The sequence below is a fragment of the Phalacrocorax aristotelis genome, chromosome 8 (assembly GCF_949628215.1).
Source record: "Phalacrocorax aristotelis chromosome 8, bGulAri2.1, whole genome shotgun sequence".
NCBI classification, from domain to species: domain Eukaryota; kingdom Metazoa; phylum Chordata; class Aves; order Suliformes; family Phalacrocoracidae; genus Phalacrocorax; species Phalacrocorax aristotelis.
The window spans coordinates 29100270-29127318 of record NC_134283.1 but is presented as its reverse complement, the minus strand read 5'-3'; the positions used below and the strand labels follow the sequence as shown (position 1 = coordinate 29127318).

Here is a 27049-nt window from a genome sequence, read left to right as displayed (position 1 = left end):
GTAACTTAGGCAACGCAGTCATGAACAGCTACACCATTTCCATCTCCATTACCCCAACACAACGAATACATTGCTTTAACATTTCTAATAATGAAAAAGGCATAAGGTCACAGACACGCAGCTAGTCCTAATACTAATTAGGCAAATTTCTTGTCAGTATTTGTCTTGGTTTTGTGAAGAAGTGTCCAAAATATTTTTCATTTTTCTTTCAAGGCTATTATATGTTCTTGCTTAGAACAGGTTCCACTATTCAGCTAAGTGCTCTGAACTGTCTAAACTACCATGCTTGAATAAGGATGCCTAGTTAACACATAATGAATAATTAATCAAAAGGAGCTGCTTGAAACTATCAGTAGGAATCTAATATGCATATCTTAAGAGCCTCTTTAAATATTTAGTAAAAGCTGCCATGGTGAAAGGTATAAGCAGCTCTTAAGCAAGTCAGGCATAAGACTAACAGAGCAACACACAGGATGTAGGGAAAAGAACAGTTTGACAACAATCCTAGGAGCAGAATTTGAAATAAAGGATTTTTCCCAAGGGATGGACACTCAACCATTTTCACAAGCTGTCCATGATCATGCTGGGGAGAAAGTTAACAGGATACTCCAGCAATAACCTGTTCTAACAGTATCTCAAGACCCAAAAGAACATATGGCACTTCTAGTTACAAAGCAAAACTTAAGAGAAGCTGCAAAAGATGATTAAAAAAACCTTTTAAGACCCTAACAGTATAGTTTGTAGAAGCATTTCAACAAAAAGCCCTCTATACGTCCCCACTAGCAGAAGCGACATTTCAGGAGATGTAATATTTAAGTTAAGCCTGGACCTAAAAACTACTCCAAAATAACTTGAGAAAAAAGCAGCTACTTGTGCCAACTGTAGCTGCTGGTGCCCTCCCAGACAGCACTATGGTCTCACTTAGAGGGAGCAAAAGAGAAGTCAGGAAGACCCAGCACCATATCAACTGTAAGAGTCTGAAGACCCCAGGCTCCTGCCTCTGTTCTTGTCCCCAGATCCCATTTTCCAGATAACCGTTACCCACGCCCAGATAGACTAATTCCCTTTACTCCATAGTTGAACCAGAAGGGGAAAGTCTGCTGCGAGTCACTCAGAGAGCTGCCTCCCAGGTTCCCAGACATGCAGCTTCCCTGGACCAGACGGCAAGAACAAGCACCAGCAACCATGGCTCCAGACTCTTATTTTCAAGCTTAACAAGTTTGTTGGCAAAGTACCCATGACTCAGTCTAATTCAGGACACTGGGTCATAGGCCCATCTGTACCTATGGCTTCTTCAAGCTTGGTTACTTCCAGTTTTCCCTTAAACTAGCAGCCCATTCTTCCTATAATCACAAGAAGGGCAGTGGAAGCTGCTGCAGGGAAATCCCTCTGTTATAAGCAACCAGGAGGAAGCTTATAAAAACCGACATCATCCTGAACACCTCCATTAGGTGGTGAAACAGTGACACTGCCCCAAACACACACACCACCCAACTAAGTGAACACTCAGCAGCCAGTTCACAGCAAGGATGGGCAACACACGTACTGAAACTGCTTTGTTCCCATTTTTCTAAATATGCACATCAACCTTTTCAGTAATCACAGCACTAACTGTATCCCCTTGATTGCAGCTTTGATTTTCAAATGTGTAATAACAATCTATGAAAATGTTGGCCAAGGGCTCTCAATCTGTCCCAGCTACTGAGAAATGCAAAATACCTTCAAAAGTCAGATGAAAGGACTACAGAAATGCAGGCTGTTACATCATTTGTTGTCTTGTGAATTTTTAATTCAACGTTGAGCTTGTCATAAATAAATCTGATTATTTCATGTTTGAAGAATGTAGTCTTAATATGCTTGCATCAGCATCTGGTAAGAAAATCATCGTTTCTTTGTGCAAATCAAATTCCAAAGAAGTTCTCCCAGAGAGAGACACTCAGGGCTATGCATTAATGCTGTATTAGGAATATTCTGGGTACTCAATTAAATTTAATTGTATTTATTTTGCCTCAGAGAGAAGGTTAGAAGTGTTCTCCATCTCACTTTTTTAATGGCTCCTGGCTTTAGATTTAATTTAGGTCTGTCCTTGGGCTTGTTTCTGATAATTAGTCTCAAATACTTCAAGTGTGCAGCAAGAACCAACATGCCTCTATCGCCTTCACACCCTCTGATGATGGTTCTTTCCTGCACAGTGAATCTGCAAGAGACGTTGGAGAGGAAGGCGGCTTTGGACACTCTCCAGAGGATACTTCAACATAAACCACGAAGATGAGCCTCTTGATTAGCTGAAGGTAAGTGGATGTGGTTTGCTTTATCACAATTTGGATTAGAGCTGGCATAAGAAACAGTCATTATTTTGTTTCTCTCCTTTTTAACCTTTTAATTGAAATTCTAGGTCAGGTCTTACAGTCTCTGGCATCCCAGAGAAGTGAAACTTTTCAGAGCAACTGCTATTAAGCTGGTGTGAGCATGGTTTGAAGCCTTCTCTGTGTGCCCTCGAAGCCTGTGGTGCTTTCTGATAGCAGAGACCAAGGGTAACTTCCCTGGACCACACAGGGCTCCGATCTGCAACGTATCTTTGCGCAGTCATCCTGGGGCCAACTCAAATGTACAAATAAGATCATGTTTGGTTTGTCCCACCTACATGCTGCAGTTTCTCCTAGCTGAAACACTCAGGAGGTCAAAGCAGCTTCCATGTCCCACAGCAGCCTTCAGATCAAGGGTTTTTTTCCTATATGTGAACTGTGTGCCCCAGGACTAGAAGTTAGTGCCCCAACTTTGGCTGGGATGGGCCACAATGACAAGTACTCAGCTTCCTTCAGTGTGGATAGGAGAGGAAGACAAATGAGAAGACAAAAATACATCTCGGACTGTAGAGAAAGTTCAGACAGGACAAAGAAAAGAGTCTTAGAAACACCCTCTCATTTTACTTGAGCCACATTTTTCCTGTGGTCAGAAATGACCCTGATGTTCACTTCAGAAGGTGGGCTGAAAATTCTTTCTTTCGGGGACAATGCCAGCTCCCACAGCAGGTGCTGTGGCTTATATCTACTGCAACAGTCCATGTCACTGCCTAATAAACCAAAGGAGGGAACTGATCCAAAGGAAAAACCACCAAGCTCCACAGATGTTTCCCTAGGAATGGACCAGGAACAAACAGCTTCCCCGAAAGCATTGTACAGGTAAAACTGAATCGGCAGGAACCTCTTAAGCCAACACCGCTCCCTGACAGAGTAAAGCCCTTCAGAGTCACTGGAAAGTGGCATGCCCCGTCTCCAGGCCTGGAGCACCCTGATAGGCAGCTCCCACATCCCAGAACCCAATACAGCAAAATTCCAACCAACAGAGAAAGGAAGTCCAACCATATTTTTTGACCCCTCTGGAGAGCTTGCCCAGACTCTTCTGCCCAGACTTCTCCCTGCCTGGCTTCACACAGTCATGAAAACATTAATCATTTAGAAGGAGGTAAAAAGGAGTCTTAACAAGAATTCTACATCCAGCTTTTACTCCTTTTGTAAGTGTGGTCAGCACAGGAATAACTGGAACGATAAGTCTCACCAGGTGAGACTAGAAAAAGCATTAAGATTCACTCTTTAAAAAGCAACCTCATCATTAACTCTCCAGCATGCTTTCTGGTAGAAGTGAAATGGACACAAGACATGGTGTTTCGGACCAATAGGAGACCCCGGTTTGTTTTGCAATTTAGCCCTTTCTCAAGCAATGTTTGTCCAGTCGTCTCCCCTGCAGATCTCCCTTGTGTGATCCTCTATGCTTGTCTTTCTTCCCCACTATCCTTCCTTGTAAGAGGAAAAACCAGTATTCCCTGCCTCACAGAGAAATAAATAGGACAAAGCCATTTAAAGATATGTAAATACTGTGATATTGGGGTGACATAAACTCAAATTAAAAATACTTGTGTGACTTTCACATCTGGAGACATTTGGTCTTTGTATTGCAGAGGGCAGTTAGTGCTTTTTGAGAATAGACTTTTTTCATTCTATGTTTTTAAAAACCAAGAAGTTGCCAAAACCTGGAAGGTACAGTCTCAGGCCAGGTGAAAAATGTGGCTTTTCTGAAAAACGGAAGGGTATGAAGATAGCCAAGAAAAAAAAAGTCAGACTTCGACTTTTATTAAGAAAAAAGAACCAAAACCAAAACCCCACCACAAACCTTGTAACTTGCTAAAAAACCAAAGTTCTCAGCTGAAGTCCTAGAAGCAGATTTAAAAACAAACACACACACCCACCCCCAAACAACAAAACCCCCAAAAAACTTCAAGGCAGTTTTGTCTAAGTTTTTCTCTTTGCATGAGTTACAGACAGCCCCAAAAGGGCCTGGGCATGGTTCTGCTGTGAACTTCTGGACTGCAGTTGGAGCTGTTCTTTAGAGAGAATCGAAATCACAGACTTATTTTGTTTATCACTTTTTTCAGGTGATTTGTTCTAGCACAACCCAATACACGTTTTCTAACATCTGTAAACCTACACCAAGTTCTGTATTTTCTTATAATTCAAATGAGCTTATAAACTCAACACTTCTGGGTAATCAGGCAATCTAACAAAGACAATAAACAGTGGCTTAGTTTGAGGAATAAACAAGCCACAAGCCTGAACTTAACTCTTTTCCAATATGCACACCTCTCAGGATATCCCAAGCCTACTCAAGAGTTTCCTCTTTGGTAAAGGCAGCAGGAACTGCTACATGCAGTCATTCAGTTTATCCCTGCTAGGGGAATGAACACAAGACCTTTGCACTGTTTCCAATGATCTTGCCACAAGGACAAATTCCAGGCTAAGAACAAACTCCAGATCACTGCTACCTGGTCCGACTCCTCAGTAGAGCCAAACCTTACAGAGGTGTTCTCCATAGCCTATCAGCTTGAACATGACTGCTGATTCAAAGACTGAAAACCAGAAGGTCTCAAATTCCTGTTTTAGAGACAGAAGTAACTTGCATGAAGGAGGACAGGATTTGATTTCATGAGCTGCAGATCTCATCTACTCTGAAGTTATTAATGATTTTGTGGTTTTGTGTTCAGTGTATTTTAACACAGGCACAGAACAATCACTCTGTAAAAATACAATAACATGTCACTTACTGGTGTTGTGGTCTATGTAATAAACTCCAACCTGAGGGTCATAAGCTTCTTCCCATCCTAATGGCAATTCATCACTAATGCAGTCTGCAAAGGTTAGTGGTTTAGTATACCTGAAATGCAAAATAATATTTAGGATGAATAAAAGAACACTGCCACATGTCTGTTCCAAACAACTGACCAGAAAACAAGTACGTACCCCAAAGGCTTCAGTATAGAAAACAAAGAAAATTGAAAACTATTTTAGAGCTTTTGTTCTTATCAAATAATACTCCCCAAATTCTTCCCTTTCTTCATCTGAAATTACAGCAAGATGGAATCATTTTGACAGAGCTCCCAAGCCTTGCCCAGCTCAGCCAGTACTCCCTTGACAAAGGAACATTAAGAACTTTGCCAGAAACAATCCTCGCCTCTCAACTGAAAGAACACAACTGTTTGCAGGCAAGTCCTGTATCAAAAATATGTAGACAAGAAGGAGCAAGATGAGAAATGCAATTTGCATAGCATGAATAATTAAGACTGCACAATCAATAGCAAGTGCTGAGGACTGTGGGACCACTTGTCATGCAACTCCACTAATTTGCATTGCAATATGTTCTGTTTCATTAATGACAAACTAGATTAGTTTCTCAGTATCACAAAAGTGTGCAACCCACTCCGTCCGAATGAGGAATTATTTCTGCAATATTGCTCTGATGAGTTTTTTCTATTACAGGCCACATCCAGCAACAGTCTGAAGGCTCATATGGCTAAATACAAAGCTTAGAGTACCCACTCCTTGAGTGACCCCACAGATTTTAGTCACCAAAACCATGCCCCTTTCTTCCCTGTGACTCTGAGCTAATGAGGTTCAGCTGGCACCAACAAAACTACTAACCAAGCATACCATGGCAAGGAGGCACAAGACAGGAAGAATTAAGCCTGCAGGTACCTCACATATCCAGTTGCCAATAGCATAATATGCCACAGGCCTGCAGATCCATCACACAACCCAATGCACCACCTGTGGCTTATCTGGAAGGAGGGCCATGACTTCATGTTGGGGCCCATGAGTCATCTTAGCAGAAGAGCCCTTTGGGCAGAAAGCACAGGACACACCGTAAACCACCACAGCCCCTCTCCAGCAGTTGTACTGCACATAGTAAGAGCAACTCAGTCAAAAAGCAGCCATGGAACTGTACTGAACTGTCACTTACAAGTGGCAGAGGAAGGTAAGGAGGTTAAGAAAGCAGTTTTCCAACCCAATGTAAGAGACTGAACAGATTTGCAGGAAGTCTTTCATATCCAAAGGTAATTCATCAGGGCTGGAAGTTAGATATCGAGTTTTATCAAGTTTTGAGCACACTTGAGCATACTTCATCTGTAGACACTCAGCAACAAACTGGTAGCCTCACATTAACATCTTATAGTCACTCATTAGTGTAAAGTGTAAAGGGGAATTTTCAGAAAAAGCCTCCAACTATTAGAGGGTCAACATAAAAATCAACATTTAATGACTAACATAATTCCCCATGCAAAACACGACCCAGAAGTCTGGTACACGATAAGAACAAGGTGTTCTTATAAAAGCTACATAAGCCACTAAAGATCTCTACTTACCTGCTGCTGCATTTCACTTTCAACACATTGCCTTTGCCATCTGAAGCAGTGCTTACACCACTATTTTCTCAGAAAATTTTAAATTCATTTAAAGCCCTGCAGTGCAAAAGAGAACTCAGAGCTTCAAAGAACTGTAAAACTTTCTCAATAAATGTTTACCAATGGGTTTATTTCTACTGTTCTTAATCTAGACCACTGTGTACCTAAAGCATGTTTGTATAGAAAACAGATTACCTGAAAGCAAAACAGAATCTCAATACTTCTGATTGCTATCCCTTATTCCATGTTTTTCCCTGTGGATCAAGCTGCTTCCTCAGCCCAAGAGAACCCAGTATGTGCTGCTCTGAATTGATCAAGTCAAAGATGCATAAGGGTAAAAATGCAGAGCAAGGTCAGATACAAGCAACCCTCTAGAGATAACACAGAGGAAAGTGCAGTTGTAAATGTGTTAGCAATTTTAAATTCAACACTAGGCTTAGCACTTTCACCTCTCTGAAAACTGAGCTGCTAACATTAAACAAAAGCAATTGGAAGCCGGACAGGTAGAGAAGAGGGACAGTGCAGCACTGAACACTGGACGCCAGAGGACCTGCTCTCATCCCTTAGAGAGGCACAGACATGCTGGGACAACACAGCAGGTACCAGGGAACACCGCTTGCCCTGCCCTGGCTGCCCCAGCACCTCCGCTGTGCCACACAGCGGGGCACAGCCACAGCTGAGCTCCCCTGGGCAAAGCAGGGTGCTGCCTGCAGACATAGGGGTGCTCCTGAGGGTGCCACCTCTCAAAGCCCATCAAAACAAATGCAGAAGGACCTCAGTGTCTTCAGGATAGTCATGCATTTGAGAAAAAAAAAAAACACAAAAACTGTTCTCGCTTATTTTCTTGCAACTTAAGAATCAAGCTGATTTTTAAAAGCTGTCTAAGGGCTGGTCTCAACACATCAGGAAACCCAGCTTCCAACATAACTGTTGAGGACTTGTGTTCTAGTAATTATTTGATTGTCCTGATAAGCATGACATTTTTCTTCCATGGCCAACTCTTTTATTAAAAAATTCAGTGAAAAATTCTCACCTATAGCCCATGATAAAGCCTAGAATTAATGCTTATCAGATATTATTTGGACAAGGGAAAGGAGGAAAAGTTAGCATTTATTCATAAAAATATATTTAAAATCAACAGGAATACAGTGTGCCATCTATGCCATGCAAAGTCCATGTGGTCTTTTCAGGTGCATCATTTGATTAGTAACACTCAAAATATTGCTATGAATTGGTTTTATGATTGCTGTTTTGCTATTTCTACACAGAGCTTTGTCAGAAGAGGTGTCATTTCATCCTGGGTTTGCACGGTCTAACTTTGTACACCAGCTTCCATTCAGCCCTATGGATCGATTAAACCAGAAACTATGCATTTCCCACCTCCCAGCTACCATGCTAGATGTTTTTGGCAAGTGATCCAAGCAAACATCCCCCAACATAGGGCAGTAACTAAACCCATACTTAAAGCATATTAGGTGAGGGCGTGCTGCAGGTATAAGGCATCTCAGTGGCTTAACTTGTATTACACACTGAGCGGGATGTTCTGCAGCAGAATTCTGCTCAAGAACTACAGCTAAGATGAAAAAAAACCCAAACGTTTTTCTAAAAACAGTGTTGAGCTGCACTATCAACCCCAGGACTTGGGACTGCTTTCATCAGGGAATGGCCAACTTCGATGCTCCAAAGTTTAATACCGAACTCAAAGCTTCTGCTCAGCTTTTGTCCATTTCTATTTTGCTAGAAGCAGCCAAATTCCTTCTAGATGTGCTCAGGAACTGTCAGACTCAGTAGGAAGCCAGAACCAAGCAACTGAAGGATCATTATTCCCATTTTCCATAGGAAGTCTAATGCATGAACTACATCCAATCAGTTCTTTCAGTTGGAGTTTTGGAAAAAGGAGAAAGAGAGCAAGGCAGGATCAGTGTGGTATAGCAATGACACAGCCAACTGAAAACTTGCCAGTTACCAGGGCTCAGAAACAGACAATAATTTCACCTCTGAGATTCCAACTTTCAACATCTCTCACAAGGAGAACCCACCACCAAGCATGGACTAGTGCTGTCATCCCTGGCTGACCACAAGCTTGCAACTATCCCATTTATACAGAGAAGTATCCATTAAAGGAGAAATCTGTCATTCAGCTAACAGAAGAGTAATTAGTTTTAGAATTAAGAAAGTAATTGCATTTATTACAGACAACATATGTCATATAGCTATTACCCCAAATAACTGCAGCTTCATAACCAAATTACTTACTCTTCTAAAATCCTTTCCCTTGCTGTTGTGGGAAAAACTGGCACAAATCAAAGCAGCAATGCTACAATTACAGATGAAAGACATGCAATATTTTGTGTAGCCAGACTATGAATAAAGCATAAAAAGAAAAAGGAGATTGTCTCCTTGTTTTAAGATATGATTTTAGGGGTTGTTATGAAGACTGAAATAAAACAATTTTCCAGAAGGGGTCCAAAATCAAGCACCTCCCTGAGCACACTCACAATGGACTAAATGAACAAAAGGCGACGTTCCTTTCTCACAGCAAGATATGATTCAGTCAGTGTATTATTTCTGCATAAAACAAGACTGTTTCTGCATTTGGGAAGTTAAAGCTAGGGCATATCTGAAGAACTATTTCTTTTGAAACATCTCCTTTGCAATTCACAAAGCTTCCTAGCAGCCTTGGAAAAATCTCATCAGTTCAGTCAAACCATGTTATCACATAACAGGTCCTCTCTGTAGCTAGACTCAAAGCAGCAATCTAGAAAAATGGACCCCTTTAACCCACTGTGGAAGAAAACCTACCAAGTGTTTTATGCATTCCTTACCCTCCTCCGTTAGGGAAACCTGCAGATACGTTAATCCAGCTTTCAAAAGAAAGCAATGCACCCAAAAATTCAGAAAATCCTGACTGACATCTGATCTCCAGTCACCAAGAGGGAAAACTTGGAAAACGTAAAGTCTGTGGGTTTAATAAAAATGTTATACCTAAGTTGTCTAGTTAAAAGGGACAACACTTTCAGACATGAGTTTGCATCTTCCAGCCAGGCTTGCTTTGCTCTAATGCCCATTAGCGAGTCAGTTAGACCAGAACTACCCCTGCAGTGCTTCATCTGCTTCTAAGCTGGAGGTTAAACTTGGTGTGGAGCCCCTATGAGAGAAACCAGCTTGAGCTGCAGATGATGTTTGTAATCATAGCCTAACTCTGGCCTTCTAGCACATCATAAAGTAACTCACATGTTCATCTCATATCAACTCGCTTGTATCTCATGTTCATCTTACCTGTGACTGCCCTTCCCCCATTAGCTAAGTTTTAATCAGGGTAATTTTTAGGAATATCTAGTGTTCTGAAAAAAGATACATCAACCTAGATTTATCAGTTTGTCATTTTCTTAGTTTTCAGTATGTTATTTTTTCATTTTATTTCATTCAAGAAAATCAAATTTACTTAATCAAGTGCAATTGCTCATTAAGACACCTGGAAACCAGGTACCCTCAAGCAACCACCACACATAGCAAGTCAAGGACATCATTTCAGAAACTAATCCTGATAACAGAGGTAAAGATAACAGCATCACCCAACTTCCTAACCTGAGGATTATCTTACAGTCTTCAGGCAGAGGCAGGCTGAGGGGGAAAGCCATTGCCTACCCACCAGCCCCTGAATGCACTGAGAAACTTCCATCTCTGCGGAACATTTGCCCCCAATACTTCAAGTATTTGTACAGCAAATCATGTTCAAATCCCACTCCCACAGTAGGAAATAGAAAGTTAGTTCCCTAGCTCTAGTTTATAAGTCACAGCATTTTTAAATGAGAAGGGTTTCCATGTTTCTTATAATTTTTGATCTATCACCTTCAGCTTTCACAGATAAAACTGTAAGCCAATGTTATCATGTGCAAACACTATTAAAAGGAAACTTGCACATCTCAGATTTGGAAAGCCTTTCTATAGTCTAACTCCACCGCTGTCAATCAAAAACCTCATTACACAGGAAACTGAAGGCAAATAATCCTTGTATAACAAGTTTTTGATTGACAGATGGTTTGTTAAACACAGCTCTAAGATCACAGAGGTTCCTGACATGAGCAGGAGATGGGTGAACTATGCCACTTACAAATCTGGATTTAATACTACAAAGGTAACAGAAATCAATTCTGAACTTCTTAAAACAGGAAATGTTATTTCTGTAATTATTGGATTTCAGTGCCAAATGGTGGCCCACAGCAATCTAGCAAACCCATATCAAGCTTTTTAGTTAGGGTCATGGCTGTAAGTACATATGTGCCTGTACATGTATGTGCAGACAGCGTGCTTGGGTCACCAAGACATTAAGCATTTGAAAAGCAACAGTGGATGGCCAAGTTTCTATGCTGTACATAAACTCACTCAATCCCTACATTTGCAGGGTTCCTCAAACCCCCACAATGCAGTAAAGACTTTTAAACAGCAGAGCTGTATTTTAATCAGTCCAGTACAGATCACAGGGCCTTATACAAAATCCTTCACAACTCTTATATGGGTGAAAGTATAGACCAGGGGATTTCCTAGTTTACTGTACTGACAGCAGCATAAGGAACAAAGGTAGCACCTGGGTCACTCAGGACCTCCATGTCAGCTCCTCGTACAGCTACAGCATTAGCCACAAAAACCTAACAGCTTAACAGGTCCATTCATTTTTCCCCTTACCTCCTGCACTCACAGGTACACAGCAAGTGTCCAAGGCATACAGGTTTCACGGGCAAGAAGTCAAGCAAGATAAAAAAAATTATGAGTTCTGGCAGATATTTCCACTCATACCATTTCTCTTACAAAACCAAGTAGTTTTCAAACCCAGCATATTGTAGGAGACACTTGGAGTCAGATTTTCAGTGGCTTCTACTTCCCTACCCCACCCCTCAGCATTTCTTCATTTCTCATTTGAATAAAACTCACAGCTTATTATGTGCCAGGATGCGCTACACAGACCAGGACAGAGAACAGGCTAAAAGCACCTCGATTCCAGCTGTGACACTGGGGTAGCTGTACACAAGATCCCCGTGGGTCTGGGTTTTGAGGAACCTGTTAATGGGTAGAGCTCCTACTGTAACTCAGAAGGCTGCTGCAAGAATCACTGCCAGGACTCGACATGACGACGTACAAGCTTCTTTGTTCTTAATGAGGTCATCTCATTCTCAAGACAGACTATTTTTAAACCTCAGCACAGAAAAACCTATCACTTTGGAGACAAATTTTCTAGGACCACAGCAATCTCTTCCTCACAAAAGCTTTTAAAAACAGACTCCCACACATTTATTACTCAACTTGGTGATCCAGCCCTCAAACACACCAGGGCTATCCGTCACTATAGTAACTATTTTCCCTGGGAGCATCTTCTCTCACTGCAGGGAGAATTGCCCTTGGAGGCTGGAAGTGTGGTAGTGAAAAGGCCGTTTTATGATCTTGCTGGCAAAGCTTTCCTCACCCCACCGCCACACACCTGGGCATGATGAAACACTCCCTTGGATTCCCACTCCAACTGCAATTTAGGGAAAAGGTGATGAGAACAGCTCATTCTTAACAGGCCAGTATCCTCAGCAGAGACACAACAGGCAGCTCTGGGCCAAACACCTTCAACTGCACCAAAACCTCAGCAACCACCCTGGTTTTAGAAAGGGAGACCTCCACACTGAGGTGAAAAGAAAGGACCACCATGACCAGATAAGAACTATGAATGGGAACGTGCTTCCCAGGTAACAGGGAGAAGCCCTGAAGTGACCACAAATTTGGGAATCATCTTAACTGTGCTCCAAGGAATTTGATGAGAGATCAAATACAACATTTCAAAGTTTTGGAATCCAGACATCATTCCACAACCCACACAAAGGCACAGTCACCCTGAACTTCTGGTTACCCCAAACAGATATCATTTCAATGACTGTTAGTGTGTACGGCACTGCAGCCTGGTCCTGGTCTTGCTGCAATAAAGGGTAACTAGGAACAGAACTACACCCCTTAGAGTAAACATGGGGCCAAGTCTGAGAAAAACAGCTTATTTGAAGTTGTTGCTGTAAACCAACACATTTACTTAAACTACAACCTAAATATCACCAATAACAATGCCCTAAAGAACCAACAAAACATCTCAACTCAGAATGCAGAGCTCTTTTCAGAAGTGGTTTCCTTTGTTACCATGGTTATTGAGCATATTCTCAGTCTCCCAAAGATCTCAGCTTGCATCTCCCCCTAGCCCCTGATGCTCCAGGCATTAGGCCACCTCTGGGATAAGCAAGCCCAACATCTATCCTCAGAGCTGTAGTTTTCCAACCTACCTTAAACCATGTTATTGACACTCAATGATGTCCTCTACTGCTCTTTGGCCAGCACATGAGAATAATCCCTGCACCTCATTAAGATGATATTCAGTTGTATGTAATTTGCCAATTTAGACCCTCTGCTTCTTTCACATGAGCATGTAACATCCACATTATTATTTTTCTACAGAAATTCATCATATGCTGCCCAAGTAGATTCTACAAAGCAGATCAGGAGACAACAAAGACACCTGAAGTCAGGCAATAGCCTGTATTTTGAGCATTCCAAACGTGCATTTATACCTTTAACAGTAATAAATTTCTATTACTCAGATTCATGGAAGCATCGAGCTATAACAATACACAATTTGCCACCCCACCAGCCACAACGAGCATGTCTAGTACATATCAGTAACAGTTAGCTTGTTCTATCCACTTTTGAAAAGGCTTGCATGTTTACAAGCTCTACTTTGCACACAGTGACAGTCTGTTTGCCAATGCATTTCTTTCAGTACAGATCATTTACCCCTGGAAGGAAAGAACTACTAAGTTATTTGCAAGGAGAAGACTATCAAAAACCACTTAAAGGTTTTAGATCATTCCCAGAGATTAACAAACTGGTTCTGCTAGCAGGAGAGAGGCAAGAGGTCAGTCATACCTTCTTAATCACTCAAATGCAAAATTCCTAGGATAGTTCAAGGTTAAAAAGTCAGGAAATGGTAGTTAAGGCTTCTCACAACATTAACTTGCCTGCCAGCCTGTATATCCTGCATGCTTTCCTGAACCAATTAAGCAGAAAAGATGTAAAAGAGTAAGGTACAACTTCATGAGAACAGTGCAACACTACTAAACTAAAATCATAGAATCATTTAGGTTGGAAAAGACCTCTAAGACCATCGAGTCCAACCATTAACCCAGCACTGCGAAGTCCACCACTAAACCATGTCCCTAAGCACCACATCTACACATCTTTTAAATACTTCCAGGGATGCTGACTCAACCACTTCCCTGGGCAGCCTGTTCCAATGCTTGACAGCCCTTTTGGTGAAGAAGTTTTTCCTAACATCCAATGTAGATGTCACCTGGCACAACCTGAGGCCGTTTCCTTTTGTCCTATCACTAGTAACTTGGGAAAAGAGACCAACACCGACCTCACTACAACCTCCTTTCAGGTAGTTGTAGAGAGCGATAAGGTCACCCCTCGGCCTCCTCTTCTCCAGACTAAACCACCCCAGGTCCCTCAGCAGTTCCTCATCAGACTTGTTCTCCAGACCCTTCACCAGCTTCATTGCCCTTCTCTGGACACACTCCAGCACCTCGATGTCTTTCTTGTGCTGAGGGACCCAAAATCAAACACAGTATTCAAGGTGCAGCCTCACCAGTTACGAGTACAGGGGCACAATCACTTCCCTAGTCCTGCTGGCCACACTATTCCTGATACAAGCCAGGATGGCCTTCTTGGCCACCTGGGCACACTGCCAGGCTCATATTCAGCTGGCTGTCAACAAAATGCATGCAAGAGTTTAAATTTAACCATGCAAGTAATTTGAATGTCTTGTTTTAAATAGTTGAAGTTGTTTAAGTTTGCCTTTAGTTCTTCTAGGATGAGAAGCAGCCTTGCTACCTGCCCAGCCTGAATAGATTAACTAAAACCAAGTCAGCTCTCTCTTCACTTGGAGGTTTGACTGTTCTCAAAGACGGGGACTTGTCACTTCACAGTAAGGGGTAAACTATCTACCAAACATCCAGACAGAGTAGTTAGACTAGTTTCTTGACATATTTGGGAGATTATGAACTGGAAGGCTTGTCTCTGTTCCGGCAGCCTACACTTCTCTGAAAGGCTGCCTCTAGTGTGGGTGGCAGCAGTTTACATTGGCAAGATGCCTCAAGATAAAGATGTGTATAGGACAGACTCCCCCCACTACAACATAGCTCCTATAGCAGGGAGCCGATAGCTACTGTCAGAAAAGCATAAATATTTGAGATTTTGGCAATGAGGCAAGTATTGAACAATTGCTGTACCTCAGCATTCAGGAACATGTTATCCCACGGACGGCATGCAGAGGCAGGCAGTGGCAGTAGAGCAAGCACTGGGCTGACTGTTTGGATGTCTGAAGGGGAATGGATTTGTGGTTCACCCCACAATATGACTTCATCAGGCACTGAATTTTCACTTCGTGTATGGTGACTAAAAACCTGAATTGTTTGAGAAGCAATGCATGTTGCTATATTTCTTACCAGCATGTTCTATCTCTACTGTGAAAAAGAACAGCATGACAGCAAATACCTCCTGCAACACTACCAGCTCCTGTGTCCTTTATTTTTATGGCATTTGAAGTGGGAAAATAGACAACTCTAGTATGGCATCACTGGGCTCATCTAGGCTCCCTAGTATACCCAGTGAAGACACCAAGCATTGCTAGTATGGAAGTGTATTTAGAAAGGGGCAAGGGAAACACAGATGACACTTTTTACATGCATGTAGTCTGTATGCTCCTCCCTGGTCCACCTACTAGCACTGGGCTAATTCCTAACTCTGTACAGTAGCTTTAGTAGGACTGCCTGCTTGCTATTTCTGCATTATAAATGTTCTTATTGAGTTATATAGCTATTTGATGTTCCTGATCCCAAACCGCAACATTAGCAGGCTCTTTGTTCTGAATCACTTGTAGAACACAGTCTAGGCAAGCAGCATGGCATCACCACAGCCTCTTCTGCTCTTTGCCCCGAGACAGATTAGCTGCAGGCACTCTGCTTTTATACAATGCTTCGGTCTGTTCTGGAAACATTACTTCATTGCTCTCTGATCTGACAGCAGCCTCTCAGCTTGGAAATCTTGGCCAGATGGAGACGAATCCAGCTACACACAAGAAGCTACCAAGTCAAGTGCATCCCAAAGAGCCCTAAGTGCAGTCATAGGAGGACATGGGCCCCTTCAATGCCACAGTAAAATCTCAGCAGTACTCGCTATGAACAGAAATATTTCTGGCTCTCTGTAAAAATCAGAGGAGGTGTCTGGTCAAGATGATCTTGGAGCAGTCGAGAACACAGAAGAACAAAAAACCTTCTTGTTGCAAAGCAATTGTGAATTCAAGATACAGAACACATACTTAAGCATAAGCATTGCCCTGCAAACTGTAATCCATGCCAATCTTTCAAGAGGGGCAAACCAGAACTATTTCAACAGACTCAGCCTTGCAGGTTAGCACTGGAGACAGCCTTTGGAAATGAAGGTATGGCACCTCACTTCTCTGACGAGGAGAAAGCCCAGGTTACACAGCACTCAGCTCGTGGATACAGCAACTGCTGAAGCACATGAGCAGCTGGAATTCACAATATCAGCTTTAATATCTTCTACTGTTGTCATTTGTGTTGATGCAATGCCTTCCCAGTTCCTGAAAAGTCATTCTGTATAAAAATAAACAGAAATGTCAAAACAGGAACAGATGTCTAGAACAACCTCAGGAGAGTAAAACTTTAGTAGATGTAAAGAGTTAGAAGCATAAGACAAGTGTATAAAGCTAATGGGTTTAGTATGTTTTTCAGCCAAAGTAACAAAGCCTTGATTTACTGTATATTTAAGCCACAAAAATTATTCCAAACTGCATTTATAGACAGAACTGTACAAGCACAAAATGTAGCTCAATACGCATTGCAAGGGAGCCAACACAATACAAATCAACAACCATTCAAGTTTGCTCGCTCATTTGAGGACAGCAAAAATGAGTTTAGCTGATTTACTCTTATCTACAATTTATTTTGAATGATCCACTACCAATATATTTTGCCAACAGATTAAATTTGTGTTAACATAGAACTTATAATGCCACTTGCTCCTTGCATTCCACTTCCCCACCTATCTCACACAGCTTAAATCCCACTTGCAGTCCTCCTGCCAGCTCCAAAGTGGCACAAGCAGCATGCCCAGCACTTGACTCAGGAAGAAAGAAAATAGTCCATCTGCACAGAGGCACAGGCCAGAGACTCAGGGACCACAGTTCAGATGAAATTGGGAGAAGGACCAGTTTTGGTATCGTCTACTTTCAAGACTCTGGTACAGTGCCATTAAGGCAAAAGCCTTCTTCACAGACAAAGCCAAACATATCAGCACCATGGTATCTTGAAACTGGGATACTGCTCGTAGAACCCCTTGCAATTCCCAGCTGCCAGGTCTGGGGGTGGTGAAGGAGATGCCCATGCACAGGGAGTCTCCACAGCTGGAACATGTGTGACACCAGGAGCACTGCCCACTCCCTCCTGAACCACCAGCCCAGCCGCCTCCTCCAGGGACACTGTGATCGTGGAAGACCCTTTCCTTCTCCTTTGCACGGAACTTCTCAACCACAGGAAAAATAAATGAGTTTTCCTAAAGCATTCTAGATCAGTGTATGAGACTGAGAAAGGGAACAGTAACTCTTGAATTCAGCACAAGTTTTATTACACTGAGTTGCCTTGTCTCCTGACAAGGAGGAGCATTTTAGTCTTACTCAAAATTTAAAATACTTGAGACAGATCCCAGAAGCAACATGTAATTTTTCAGAATTCAGGGGAAAACTCCTCATGAAAAATTTGTTTGCCAAGACTGTTTACAACTCAAATATTAATGCAGGGAATATTATCTGAGGATCTCTGAACGCAAGCTCATGTATGCAATTGGTATCAATTGTTCAAAGAGGATGTAAGTAGAAGGGTTCAGCAGTTATGTACAAGCAATAAGCTTTATCCTGATCACAAATTATAACTAGTTGCCAAAAAAGCAGGGTGGCGTCTTTCACACACGTGTGCACATGTTTAAAGTGTCATCTTTTACCATGTGGTGACTGAGTTATTTTTCTGTAAAGACCTTATGGAGAAGAGATGCTTATGTTTTGGCCTGAGGCAGTTAATCAAGTTTCTACCTAATGCAGTGTATCATTAATTTTTTAAGTGTCCAACAGACCTTTACAGAGGTACCAGGTATCAAAAACTTTATTTATTCCTCAGTTCAAAATGCACAGTGCTTCTTCCCACTAAACAATGACTCAGCATAGGTACCATTTCAACACTGCTACTGACACATACCAAGACTATGAGGCACGAGAGACACACCTTATATTGTCTTACTATTAATATTCAGCTACTATTTTACTTTAGTATATAAGAAACAAGCACAGGAACCTCCTTCAAAGGAACAGTCTTCCTCTTTCCAATACACTCCGGTGAAGGTGACTAAAAACACCCTTGACCAGTTGTGTCTTTTTGATATCTCTGTATTCCTACTTCTCCCCTCTCCACTTCTTCCTCATACGACAGTCGTGCAAAACTCGTTTGGACCTTGAATGATTATCAACTCCTGACTGCAAAGTTAAGTCAACTACTCTAAATCCCTTTGGAAGCAATAAAACGTACTTTGAAATATTTCTCATTAGAGACAAAAGAAATCAATTGTCAATGGTCTTAGCATATTATCTTTGCTTTGATGTGCTGAAGCTTCTCACTTACCAAATTCGCTTCCCTCCATAGTCTCTTGCTCTTCCAGAGAGCAATGCCTCCAAACTTTGGTGAAAGTAGCAACCTTCTTCCACATTTTATTAAAAAAAAAAAAAAATCTAGATTTACAGCAGTCCCTCTCAGGGAAGAGCAAAAGATTGCAACTTTTTATAAAATAAAATCAAATCAGAGTAGCCCCTGAAGACTAAATTCTGGTTTTGGTGATGACATTACAACGTTACTGGCACTGATGCTATAGTATAGGAAAGTTTCACCTCAACAGTACTGACCATTCACTGCTGGAAGTCACAGAGCTAATGAGAACAGCCAAGGTCTTCTACACCCACATTAAGTGACTGAGACACAGCTCCTTGTGAGAAGACAACCAGCATTCTGCTAAGTCAAGCAGAGAGCAAGCCAGTGGTCCTGCAGGCAATTCAACTCCTCAGAAAACCAGGTCACAAACTCTGCACTGGAAAAATGTAGGTGGATTGGCACTTAACAATCCTCTCCCCTCAGTTTTCATCGTAACTGAATGCCTGGTGGTTCTTGTTTCATCACTAGTGGTTTCAAGGTTTATAATGATAGCCTGCCAAAAAAGTTAGCTTCAAGTCTCTAAAGATTCTGTACTTCATTCAAGTTCCTGGCTCATACGACAGCAGAGGCACCAGCTTCAGTACCACCATACTAATTGCTCCACATTAAGAAGTGAAGGAGGTAAATCACAACAGAACAGGCTGCATTTCATCCTGGCCTTAGAAGCTGAATAACTTCCAAGAAAAAACTCAGTGATACTAGAGTCATCTTAAGTATTATGGCAAACAAAAGCTGAGGTTATGGCATCAATCTTGGACCAGCAAGGAAGCTGGCTAGCAAGTCCACCAGTTTTGAGAGAAACAGCGCATTCACGCCATGCTGTGCTTTGCCCAGGAGCAGGCTGTGGACATGCAGCATATTCTCTGTAACTCAACTAGACATAGCAGATGCCAGCCTACCAATCCTGACTGCTCTGCCACTCAACAGGATCAAATACTACTTCCACGAGAGCATCAGAGGTGATGGCAAGACTACTCATTGCACTCCTCAGCAAGTTAATTCAACTCATTCAACTGGGAGACAAGTCTACACATACTAGAGCAAATGGACTGCCCCAGCCAGCAGGAGCAAGCCAAGCTTTGTCTCCCTGAGCAGAGGCCACCCTGTTCCACACTAGCTTAAAAGAGACTTCCCAAGATCATTAGCACACACCTAGATCCTCCAAAACTGAAGAGAATCTGAATTTGATTAGCAGGACAAGATTTTGCCCCAATGCTCTAAGCTAAGCATTTAGAAAGGAATTATCTAAAACACAGTGGCAAACAACTGAATTCCTCTAACAAAAAAACACATACCACGCAACTAAGTTTATATAGCCATGGAGAAAGAGAGAGGGTTTTATTCTATCCTTGTCAAGAAAAAAACCGAACACACGCACACAACAAATTTTAAGTATCTGCTCCCAAAGTTGCAGCACAGCCTCAACAATAAAAGTGCCAGTCACGGTCAAGCTGTAATGATACTTAGATTTCTTGAGAAATGCAGCATTTATCATTTTGCAGCACATTCATAGCCATAGGAGTAAGCATTGGTTTCTTTTCTGCACTACAAGAGTTTCTTTATCTGCACCGTGATACTTTCCTGGGACGTGCTTCAGGATTAAATGCACCCAAAAAAGCTTTTTACAAAAGGATTGATTCCTAGGCAATGCAGTTTCTTAACCTGAATCAGCATGTGACTGTACAAGGACACATATTAGTACAGGGAAGAGAGAACTATACCAGATCCACAGCACAAAGATATCAGCAGCTGAGCCAGGCTAATGGTTTGCTACTCCCATGAAAAAAGCATCTCTACCACCTTCCACCTCGCACACCCTTTCCTTGCTCCTCTTCCCAGTCCAGCAGCTCTGCTTTCCTGTCACACCCTCCAAGCCTTCCCAAAACTGCTTCCTTTCAGTAACACAAACAAGAGTACCCAGACATTTCTGCCGAGTGAATTTACAGTTGGGTTAGCAGGACTCAGCAGTCAATAGCACACCAGCAACAGAGGAGTGTCAGGAACAGAAGCAGTGCTGGGGAAAACCGCAACCTCCCTTGTTGGTGGTAATGAGCTGTCTGACTGCTCACCAGATTTCTGGGCACCAAACTCGCAGATGAGCTTCATCTGCCATGGAATCATAATTAGAACTGGTCCTCTCAAGTGGCCCATCTTCTCCAGCTGCCAGGCTTTGCCTTGCTACTGCTTTCAGACTCATTATTACTTATGAAATGCATAGAAACGGTCAACTTTAGAAGCCAGTCCCTTAGACCACGCCAGCCCTGCTGCAGGATCGATGGATGCCCTGCTGCTGACTGCAGGAAGCAATCTCCTGAAGACATTACAAGGAGCTGTTTGTTGGAGCTCTGTGCAGCCACAGCATTTGCTGTCAGCCCAGCGCAGCCAGCGAAGGCATGTGCTCGCTGACTGCACCTTTTCAACTCGATAATGATTTTCAAGGTCATGTTCACTTCCCTCCCAGCTCCTCCCTGGCTCCAGTGAAATCCCAAGCACGCAGCCCTGGGTCCTGCTACATGTTCCCACCCTCCGCGTCTCCCAGACACCGGCACAACCTGTCGCATTCCTCTGCAGCAGCAAACCCCAGCCTTCCTACTTGCTCGCAGCCAGCTCCCTGGGGTTAGCAAACACCTCTTTCACAAGAGCAAGCAGGCATAGCACCGCAGCAGCAGCAGCTGCTTCGCCAGCAGGCCCAGCAGTTCCCATACTGCAGGGGAAGAATAACTCTGCAATGAGGCTTGTGACCTCCAGGATTAACATTTCTAAATTAAATATTTCAAATAAAACCAGGTTGCAGACTGGGCCAAAGCCTAATCAAACTCACGGGCCAAGAGAAGGGCTCTAGTCGTAACTCATACTGTGCACACTAAAGCACATGGCTATACAATCTGGTGAGCCTGTCTTCAAGGGGGGAGGCTGCCTTTGGGGGCAGCCCCTGTCACCCTGTCCCCACACCCGCTGACAGCCAAACCAGCCCAGCATCAGCAACCAAGGAGGAAGAGCTGCCTGCCAGCCCAGGACTCGGAGGAAGAGCAGAGGTGATGGTGCTGGCCCTGGGAAGCTCCTCTCCTCCGGGCACAGGGGATGCAGTCCCCTCTCCTCCACCCAGTCATCGGTGCATGGGTACAACAAGTTTAAGGGCCCAAAGACACTCCTCACACCACGTAAGATTTCTAGATAACTACTGAAGAAGCATACATGCTGCCTGCTTACAAAGCCAGCTAATTATACAATCTGTTAAGCATGTATGCTCACACAACGGTGCTTTGAGTCATTAGAGGACGGGATTTATACTTCACTGCACGCATCTTGCTCTTTGTGAGTGCGTGCCTGGATACAGCCAAAATGAACACAAGTATCTGGAATGTCTGCAGTCGCCAGCCAGCGCATCTGAATACAAAGCTGAGCCCTGCGAGAGTGACTAGCTGTGTGTGACCCCAGTTGCACATATTGCTCCCCCAACGATATTTAAAATCCCTATTCCCTTTTTAACCACTCTGAGCATCTGTAAGCAGAGTACGGCATAATGTTTAAGCCATATTCTGAAGCTGTAACAGTGATGTTAGCAAGCAAAAAGCAGCAGTGCAGGTGATGGGTTGTAAAGACACAGAGCTCAACATCAGAGCCAGCAGCTCTGCCTGCCATAATGCAGCTGTCCCAGGTTTAATCCCAGCAGAAAGGCCCTGGTGCTCGGGCAGGCAGGGGCCTCTGTTCCTATGGCAGCAGCCGCTCCTCGATGGCCCTGCCCACGCCAGATGGAGATCCCTGTCCTAGGTGTTTGCTGAACAGATAGTGCTATGGCACATCAGCGATGCAGTCTCTTCCTTCAGTCCTTTTGTCTTCATTTACTAGTGCCCGATTTTACTCCCACCGATCCCAGGCAGATCGACTGTGATGCAACAGCTCTCTCCAGAGCCCCCCAGGCGAGGCACCCAGCAGCCCCAGGGCTGCAGCTCAGAGCAGGGCTCCCTTCCCCATGGCCTGTGGCCTCACACAGCAGCAGCTAGCAAGGCTAACAACAAGTGGCACGCAGCACATAACCATGGGGCTGCATGGATCCACCTGCACTCAGCACTTCAGTTGGCTTCTCTTTTTCTTCCTGTACTCATTAACAAAGCATTTGGGTACTTTTCATGTAAAAACTGAGAGCAACGTCTGTTTTTCATGGATTATATGATTCTGGCATTTCTTATTTTTAAAATAATTCTTCTGCTGAGGATTTCACTTTAGCTTCCCAGATCTCCAAATGTCCAATATTACCGGCAGGTGAGATCTACTCCCCCTAATTCAATTGGCTTCATCCCCATAGCATGTCTCTATCCTAAGGGAAGACCTATTTGAAGGAATTCCATACCTTATGTTACACTTTCAAAGGGATGTACTCAGCACTGGATTTTCCATTTTTATCTTCTATGCATTGCCATTTAACCTCGTTATTTAACATTAAAATCAGAATAGAAGGATTTTAAGCATTTGGTGCATAAGGCACAAAATATTTAGGGGCTTTGTAATAAGTCAAGCCAAATCACCTCCATTTTCACACACTTCCATTTTCCCCTTCAAGTCAGGGGAAGGAACAGAAGGCACCACACCAAGAGTTTCAGGTTTTTCTTGGAAAATATGAGTTGGACAAAATAAGCTCTTAAAATCTAGTAAAGCCCACAAAAACCTAGCAAGGTACAGTAGGAAATCATATCTTTATGCCTTATTGAGCCTCAGCATCTGCTCATCTGTAACAGGGTATTTTCTTTCAGTTTTCAATGCAGGGTATGTAACTAGGAAAAGAAAATTGTGTACATATCCCTATGATCTCACAAAATAAGCCCTCCTTGTAGAGCAACCTAGCAAAGAAGTCACAGGATCTGCAGGCGCTTTAAGGCACAAGACATTTCACTCCTGAGATTTTCTTGCAGGGGACGAAATGCCCCGGGTCACCAGGGACATCAGCCAGGGCACACCCTGACTTGCCAGGAGGAATGGGACACGAGGCAACATTACTTTCCAAAAAGCCACACTTAAGAGCCAAGTTAATTAGCAACTCAGTTGCTATGTGCAACTTTTTTTTTTTATACATCCACCTTGCTCACACAAGGAAGTATAACAACTTTGACTATTTAAATCACCACCGTTGGATTTCCAAGCTAACACCTCCACAAGGAGATGCTGACACGTCAAGAGGTGTCAAATTCCAGAACAGGATTTCTCTCTATACATTTAGGGTGATCTCATCTCCAGTTACCTTAAACAGGACCTTGTCTTGAAATTTAGAGAGCAAGGTTCTGAAAAACAAATTACTTCAGGGCCAGCCTTCTCTATGCACAATCCAAATCCTGTGTAGCTGACATTGTTAGAAAAGACACCCTTGCCCAGCTTACGTCAGTCATGTTTTCCCTTCTTCCACCCATCCAAAAAAAAGGAAAAATGTGTTTTCGTTTTTGTTTTTAGACAGTGTAAAATACTTTCTTCCCCTCTGTGATCCCTCAATAACATTTTTTCCCCATAACTATCAGCTTTCATAGCCTTTGTAGCTGCCAAAGGATGAGAAGCAACTGAATGAGTAAAAATCCCATATTAAGTCTTTCTCAGTAAAACCCAGTATTTGTAGCAAGATACTTCAGGTAAAACTAAAGTAGCTGTGGAGGTGGGAATAGTTACCGGAACCAGACCTCTGCAGGTACACATACCCCCTGCAAGAGGGCTTGGGGCAGACACCAAGGAGTACAGCCTGCACATACCGTATGCACTGCTCTCCTATCAAATTATGCTGGGCACTGTGCAAACAACCAGTTGCCTGATCTCGCCTCAGCCTTGTTTATAACTTACTGAAGCTGTTAGAACACAGTCATCACTGTTGCTCAAGGCAATTGCATAAAATCTCAGCTATTCATTTACACCCCTCTTTTTCAGTCAAAACTATGTTTAATGGATCTGACATTGTGCCTTATAGCACCATACAGATGGTCTTAAGCAAGCCATCGCAAGAGCTCAGAGGTTTGAAATTTTCTGCTTCACTAAGTGCTACTTCACCATCAGCACCTGAATAAGATGCAACTGTCATACCAGTAATTTTTTCAGAGTCTCACTGTATTATCCTTTTTATTCATTTCTACCCAAAAACTAGTCTATACCATCAATGCAGAGTTCTCAACATGTATACTAGCTCAGCTAAATAAATCATTACCCATAGTTCAGCTTGTCTGCAAAGAACAAGCTGAAATTCTCTGGCAAACAAAATATTCCTGTTGCCCTTGTCTAGTATCTTTAAGCTAACCTACAGACTGATCCAGAGGACCAACCTGATAGATTACAAAATCAGTGATGAAACTGCAAGACTATTGGTAGAGGTCTTTGAACACTCCTCCTTTGCATCACTAATATCTTTTATTCAATGTCCTTCTAATAATTGCCAAATCAATGGGATAAACAGATGCTTCTACTGTTCCAGACCAGAGGAGAAAAAGGACAGTGATACTGCAGAAACTGGAGCACCTGGGATGAAGGAAATGAGACACTGAAATTCTGTAACAGTATTTCAGTGCAAAATGTTGAGTGTTTTGCTAGGCTACCAAGCAACAACATGCTGAGCAAGGCTAGCACTCAGGTAAAACGGTGCCTTCAGTTATGCATGCAGAAGATACAGGGAGGACATTCAGAAGGAAACATACATCTTTTTAGGTGTCACCTTTGCAGTGTCACAGCAGATGGAATTACAGCCCACAGCACAGCACTAAGAAGGCATCAATCTGATATTTAAGCTGTCTGCTTTGAAAGAAACTGCAAGTGACACGTCTGCCTTGCTGAACCCATGCTCACCTGCAGTGCCAGGCAAGCACAGCATAAATGCTCTTGACTGCAGCTCAGGAGCAAGCCATGACTTCTAGCTAGGGGAACAGTGTTTTGCAGGAAGGTCACTCCAACCCAACAGGTCACTGCTGCAAAAGATTGTCCTTGGGCCATTTCAAATTACTGTAACAGCAGAAACTGTGTCCAGAAAAAGGGAGAGCATTTTTCTGTGTGCCAGCTAGCTTAGTGAGGAGACTGATGTGGACCAGGGCTGGAGGAATGGCCACCTGCTGTGGTGGGAAAGCTCAGTCACTCCCCAGCCTGCTCCAGCCCTGCCAGTGGGGCTTGAGCTCAGCCCCACAGCTAGACCTCCAGCAGCATGAGAGGGCAAGATTAAATGATGCACCACAGCCACAACCAAGCTCTAGGGCAAAGCTTTTTAGCTTTTTCCACCAGTAAATGTACAAGTGGTTACAATACTGCAAGCAATGGTTCACTGTTCTCTTTTGAGATGGATCCAGAGGCAAATCACTTATGGCTACTAAAACAGGAGGGTGGGGGAGGAATAAAATTCACATCCCATCCAGCCTCTATCTGAGCAATGCTCATTTTAAAAGTGAGGTTTATTAATAAATTAAACCCTTCTATTTTTCCTTATTAACATATAATACAAAATATTGGCATAAAACCAGCTGATACAGCCTCACAGTAATCAGAAACATTATGCCTCACACATCAGCTATTTCTCTGTCTGCACCTGAACTGCTTGATGGGCCAAGTGCCTACCATATAAAGCCAAGAAGTCACCCACGCAGGGTTCAGTCAAAGGAGGACTGGATTTGTTTACCCCAGTTTTGTCCTTTCTATGGAACTAAACTAATTTATATTCTTCAAGTAGCCAGTGCTGCATTTTCATCTCCTTACACGACTAGCCACCAGCTTAGATGCACTGATGCTCTAACATGGCAGACGACAACAAATTCTCAGTGCTCTTTGCAAAAGCAACAACTTTTCACAGTTACCTGGAAACGTTATTTCAAATCAACTGAAGTACAGCTTTGTGCAGCAGAGCCCCCAAGCACCAAAGGGACATCACCTCTGCTACGTGCCTCCCTGATCAAGACAGCAATAGGGAATCTAGGGCTCCTCTGATCACCAACAAGCAGAACCTACCTATGACCAGATGAGAAAAACAAGTAGACAGGACTAAAAGGGCAATTTGTTACACCCATACCAGACAGAAAAATGCATGTACAGTCCTTAGTGAATTGAGTGCACTGCCCTGTTTTCGTGTTCAGTTGAATCAAAGCATCCCAGAAGTGGGCTGTTACAAAACAGGAGCAGGAAAGCTAAATCAGACAACACAACTTTCAAAGAGGGACTAAGCCCAGCGGGGAGGAAAGAACATGAGAACTTTGCCAGCTTCTCCCATCCAGCATGGAAGTACTTTATATTCGTCCCAATGCAAAACTGATGCACAAAGGAGAAAGAGCTCATAAAGCCATAAAAAGGAGCGATTCCAAAATGAGCCATCAGGAACACCAAGGGAAAACATAGTAAGAAACACTTTGTGATGGTCCACATACAAGAACAAACCACAGCTTTCTCAAAGGCTAAACAGAGAATTTAGGTTGATTAACTGAACACACTTAGGTCCAGTTGTAAGAACTGAGCAGAACTT

The 27049-nt window shown here is 42.9% G+C and overlaps 1 protein-coding gene across 2 annotated transcripts in view; it reads right to left on the bottom strand.

Annotated features, from left to right (window-relative positions):
• WWC1 (WW and C2 domain containing 1) overlaps window positions 1–27049 on the bottom strand; it is a 74538-nt gene that overhangs the window by 33764 nt on the left and 13725 nt on the right. For both annotated transcript variants that reach the window (XM_075102134.1, XM_075102133.1), the window contains exon 2: window positions 5099–5208. In XM_075102134.1, coding sequence (XP_074958235.1) covers window positions 5099–5208 — 110 coding nt within the window. The remainder of the gene's footprint in view (window positions 1–5098; window positions 5209–27049) is intronic.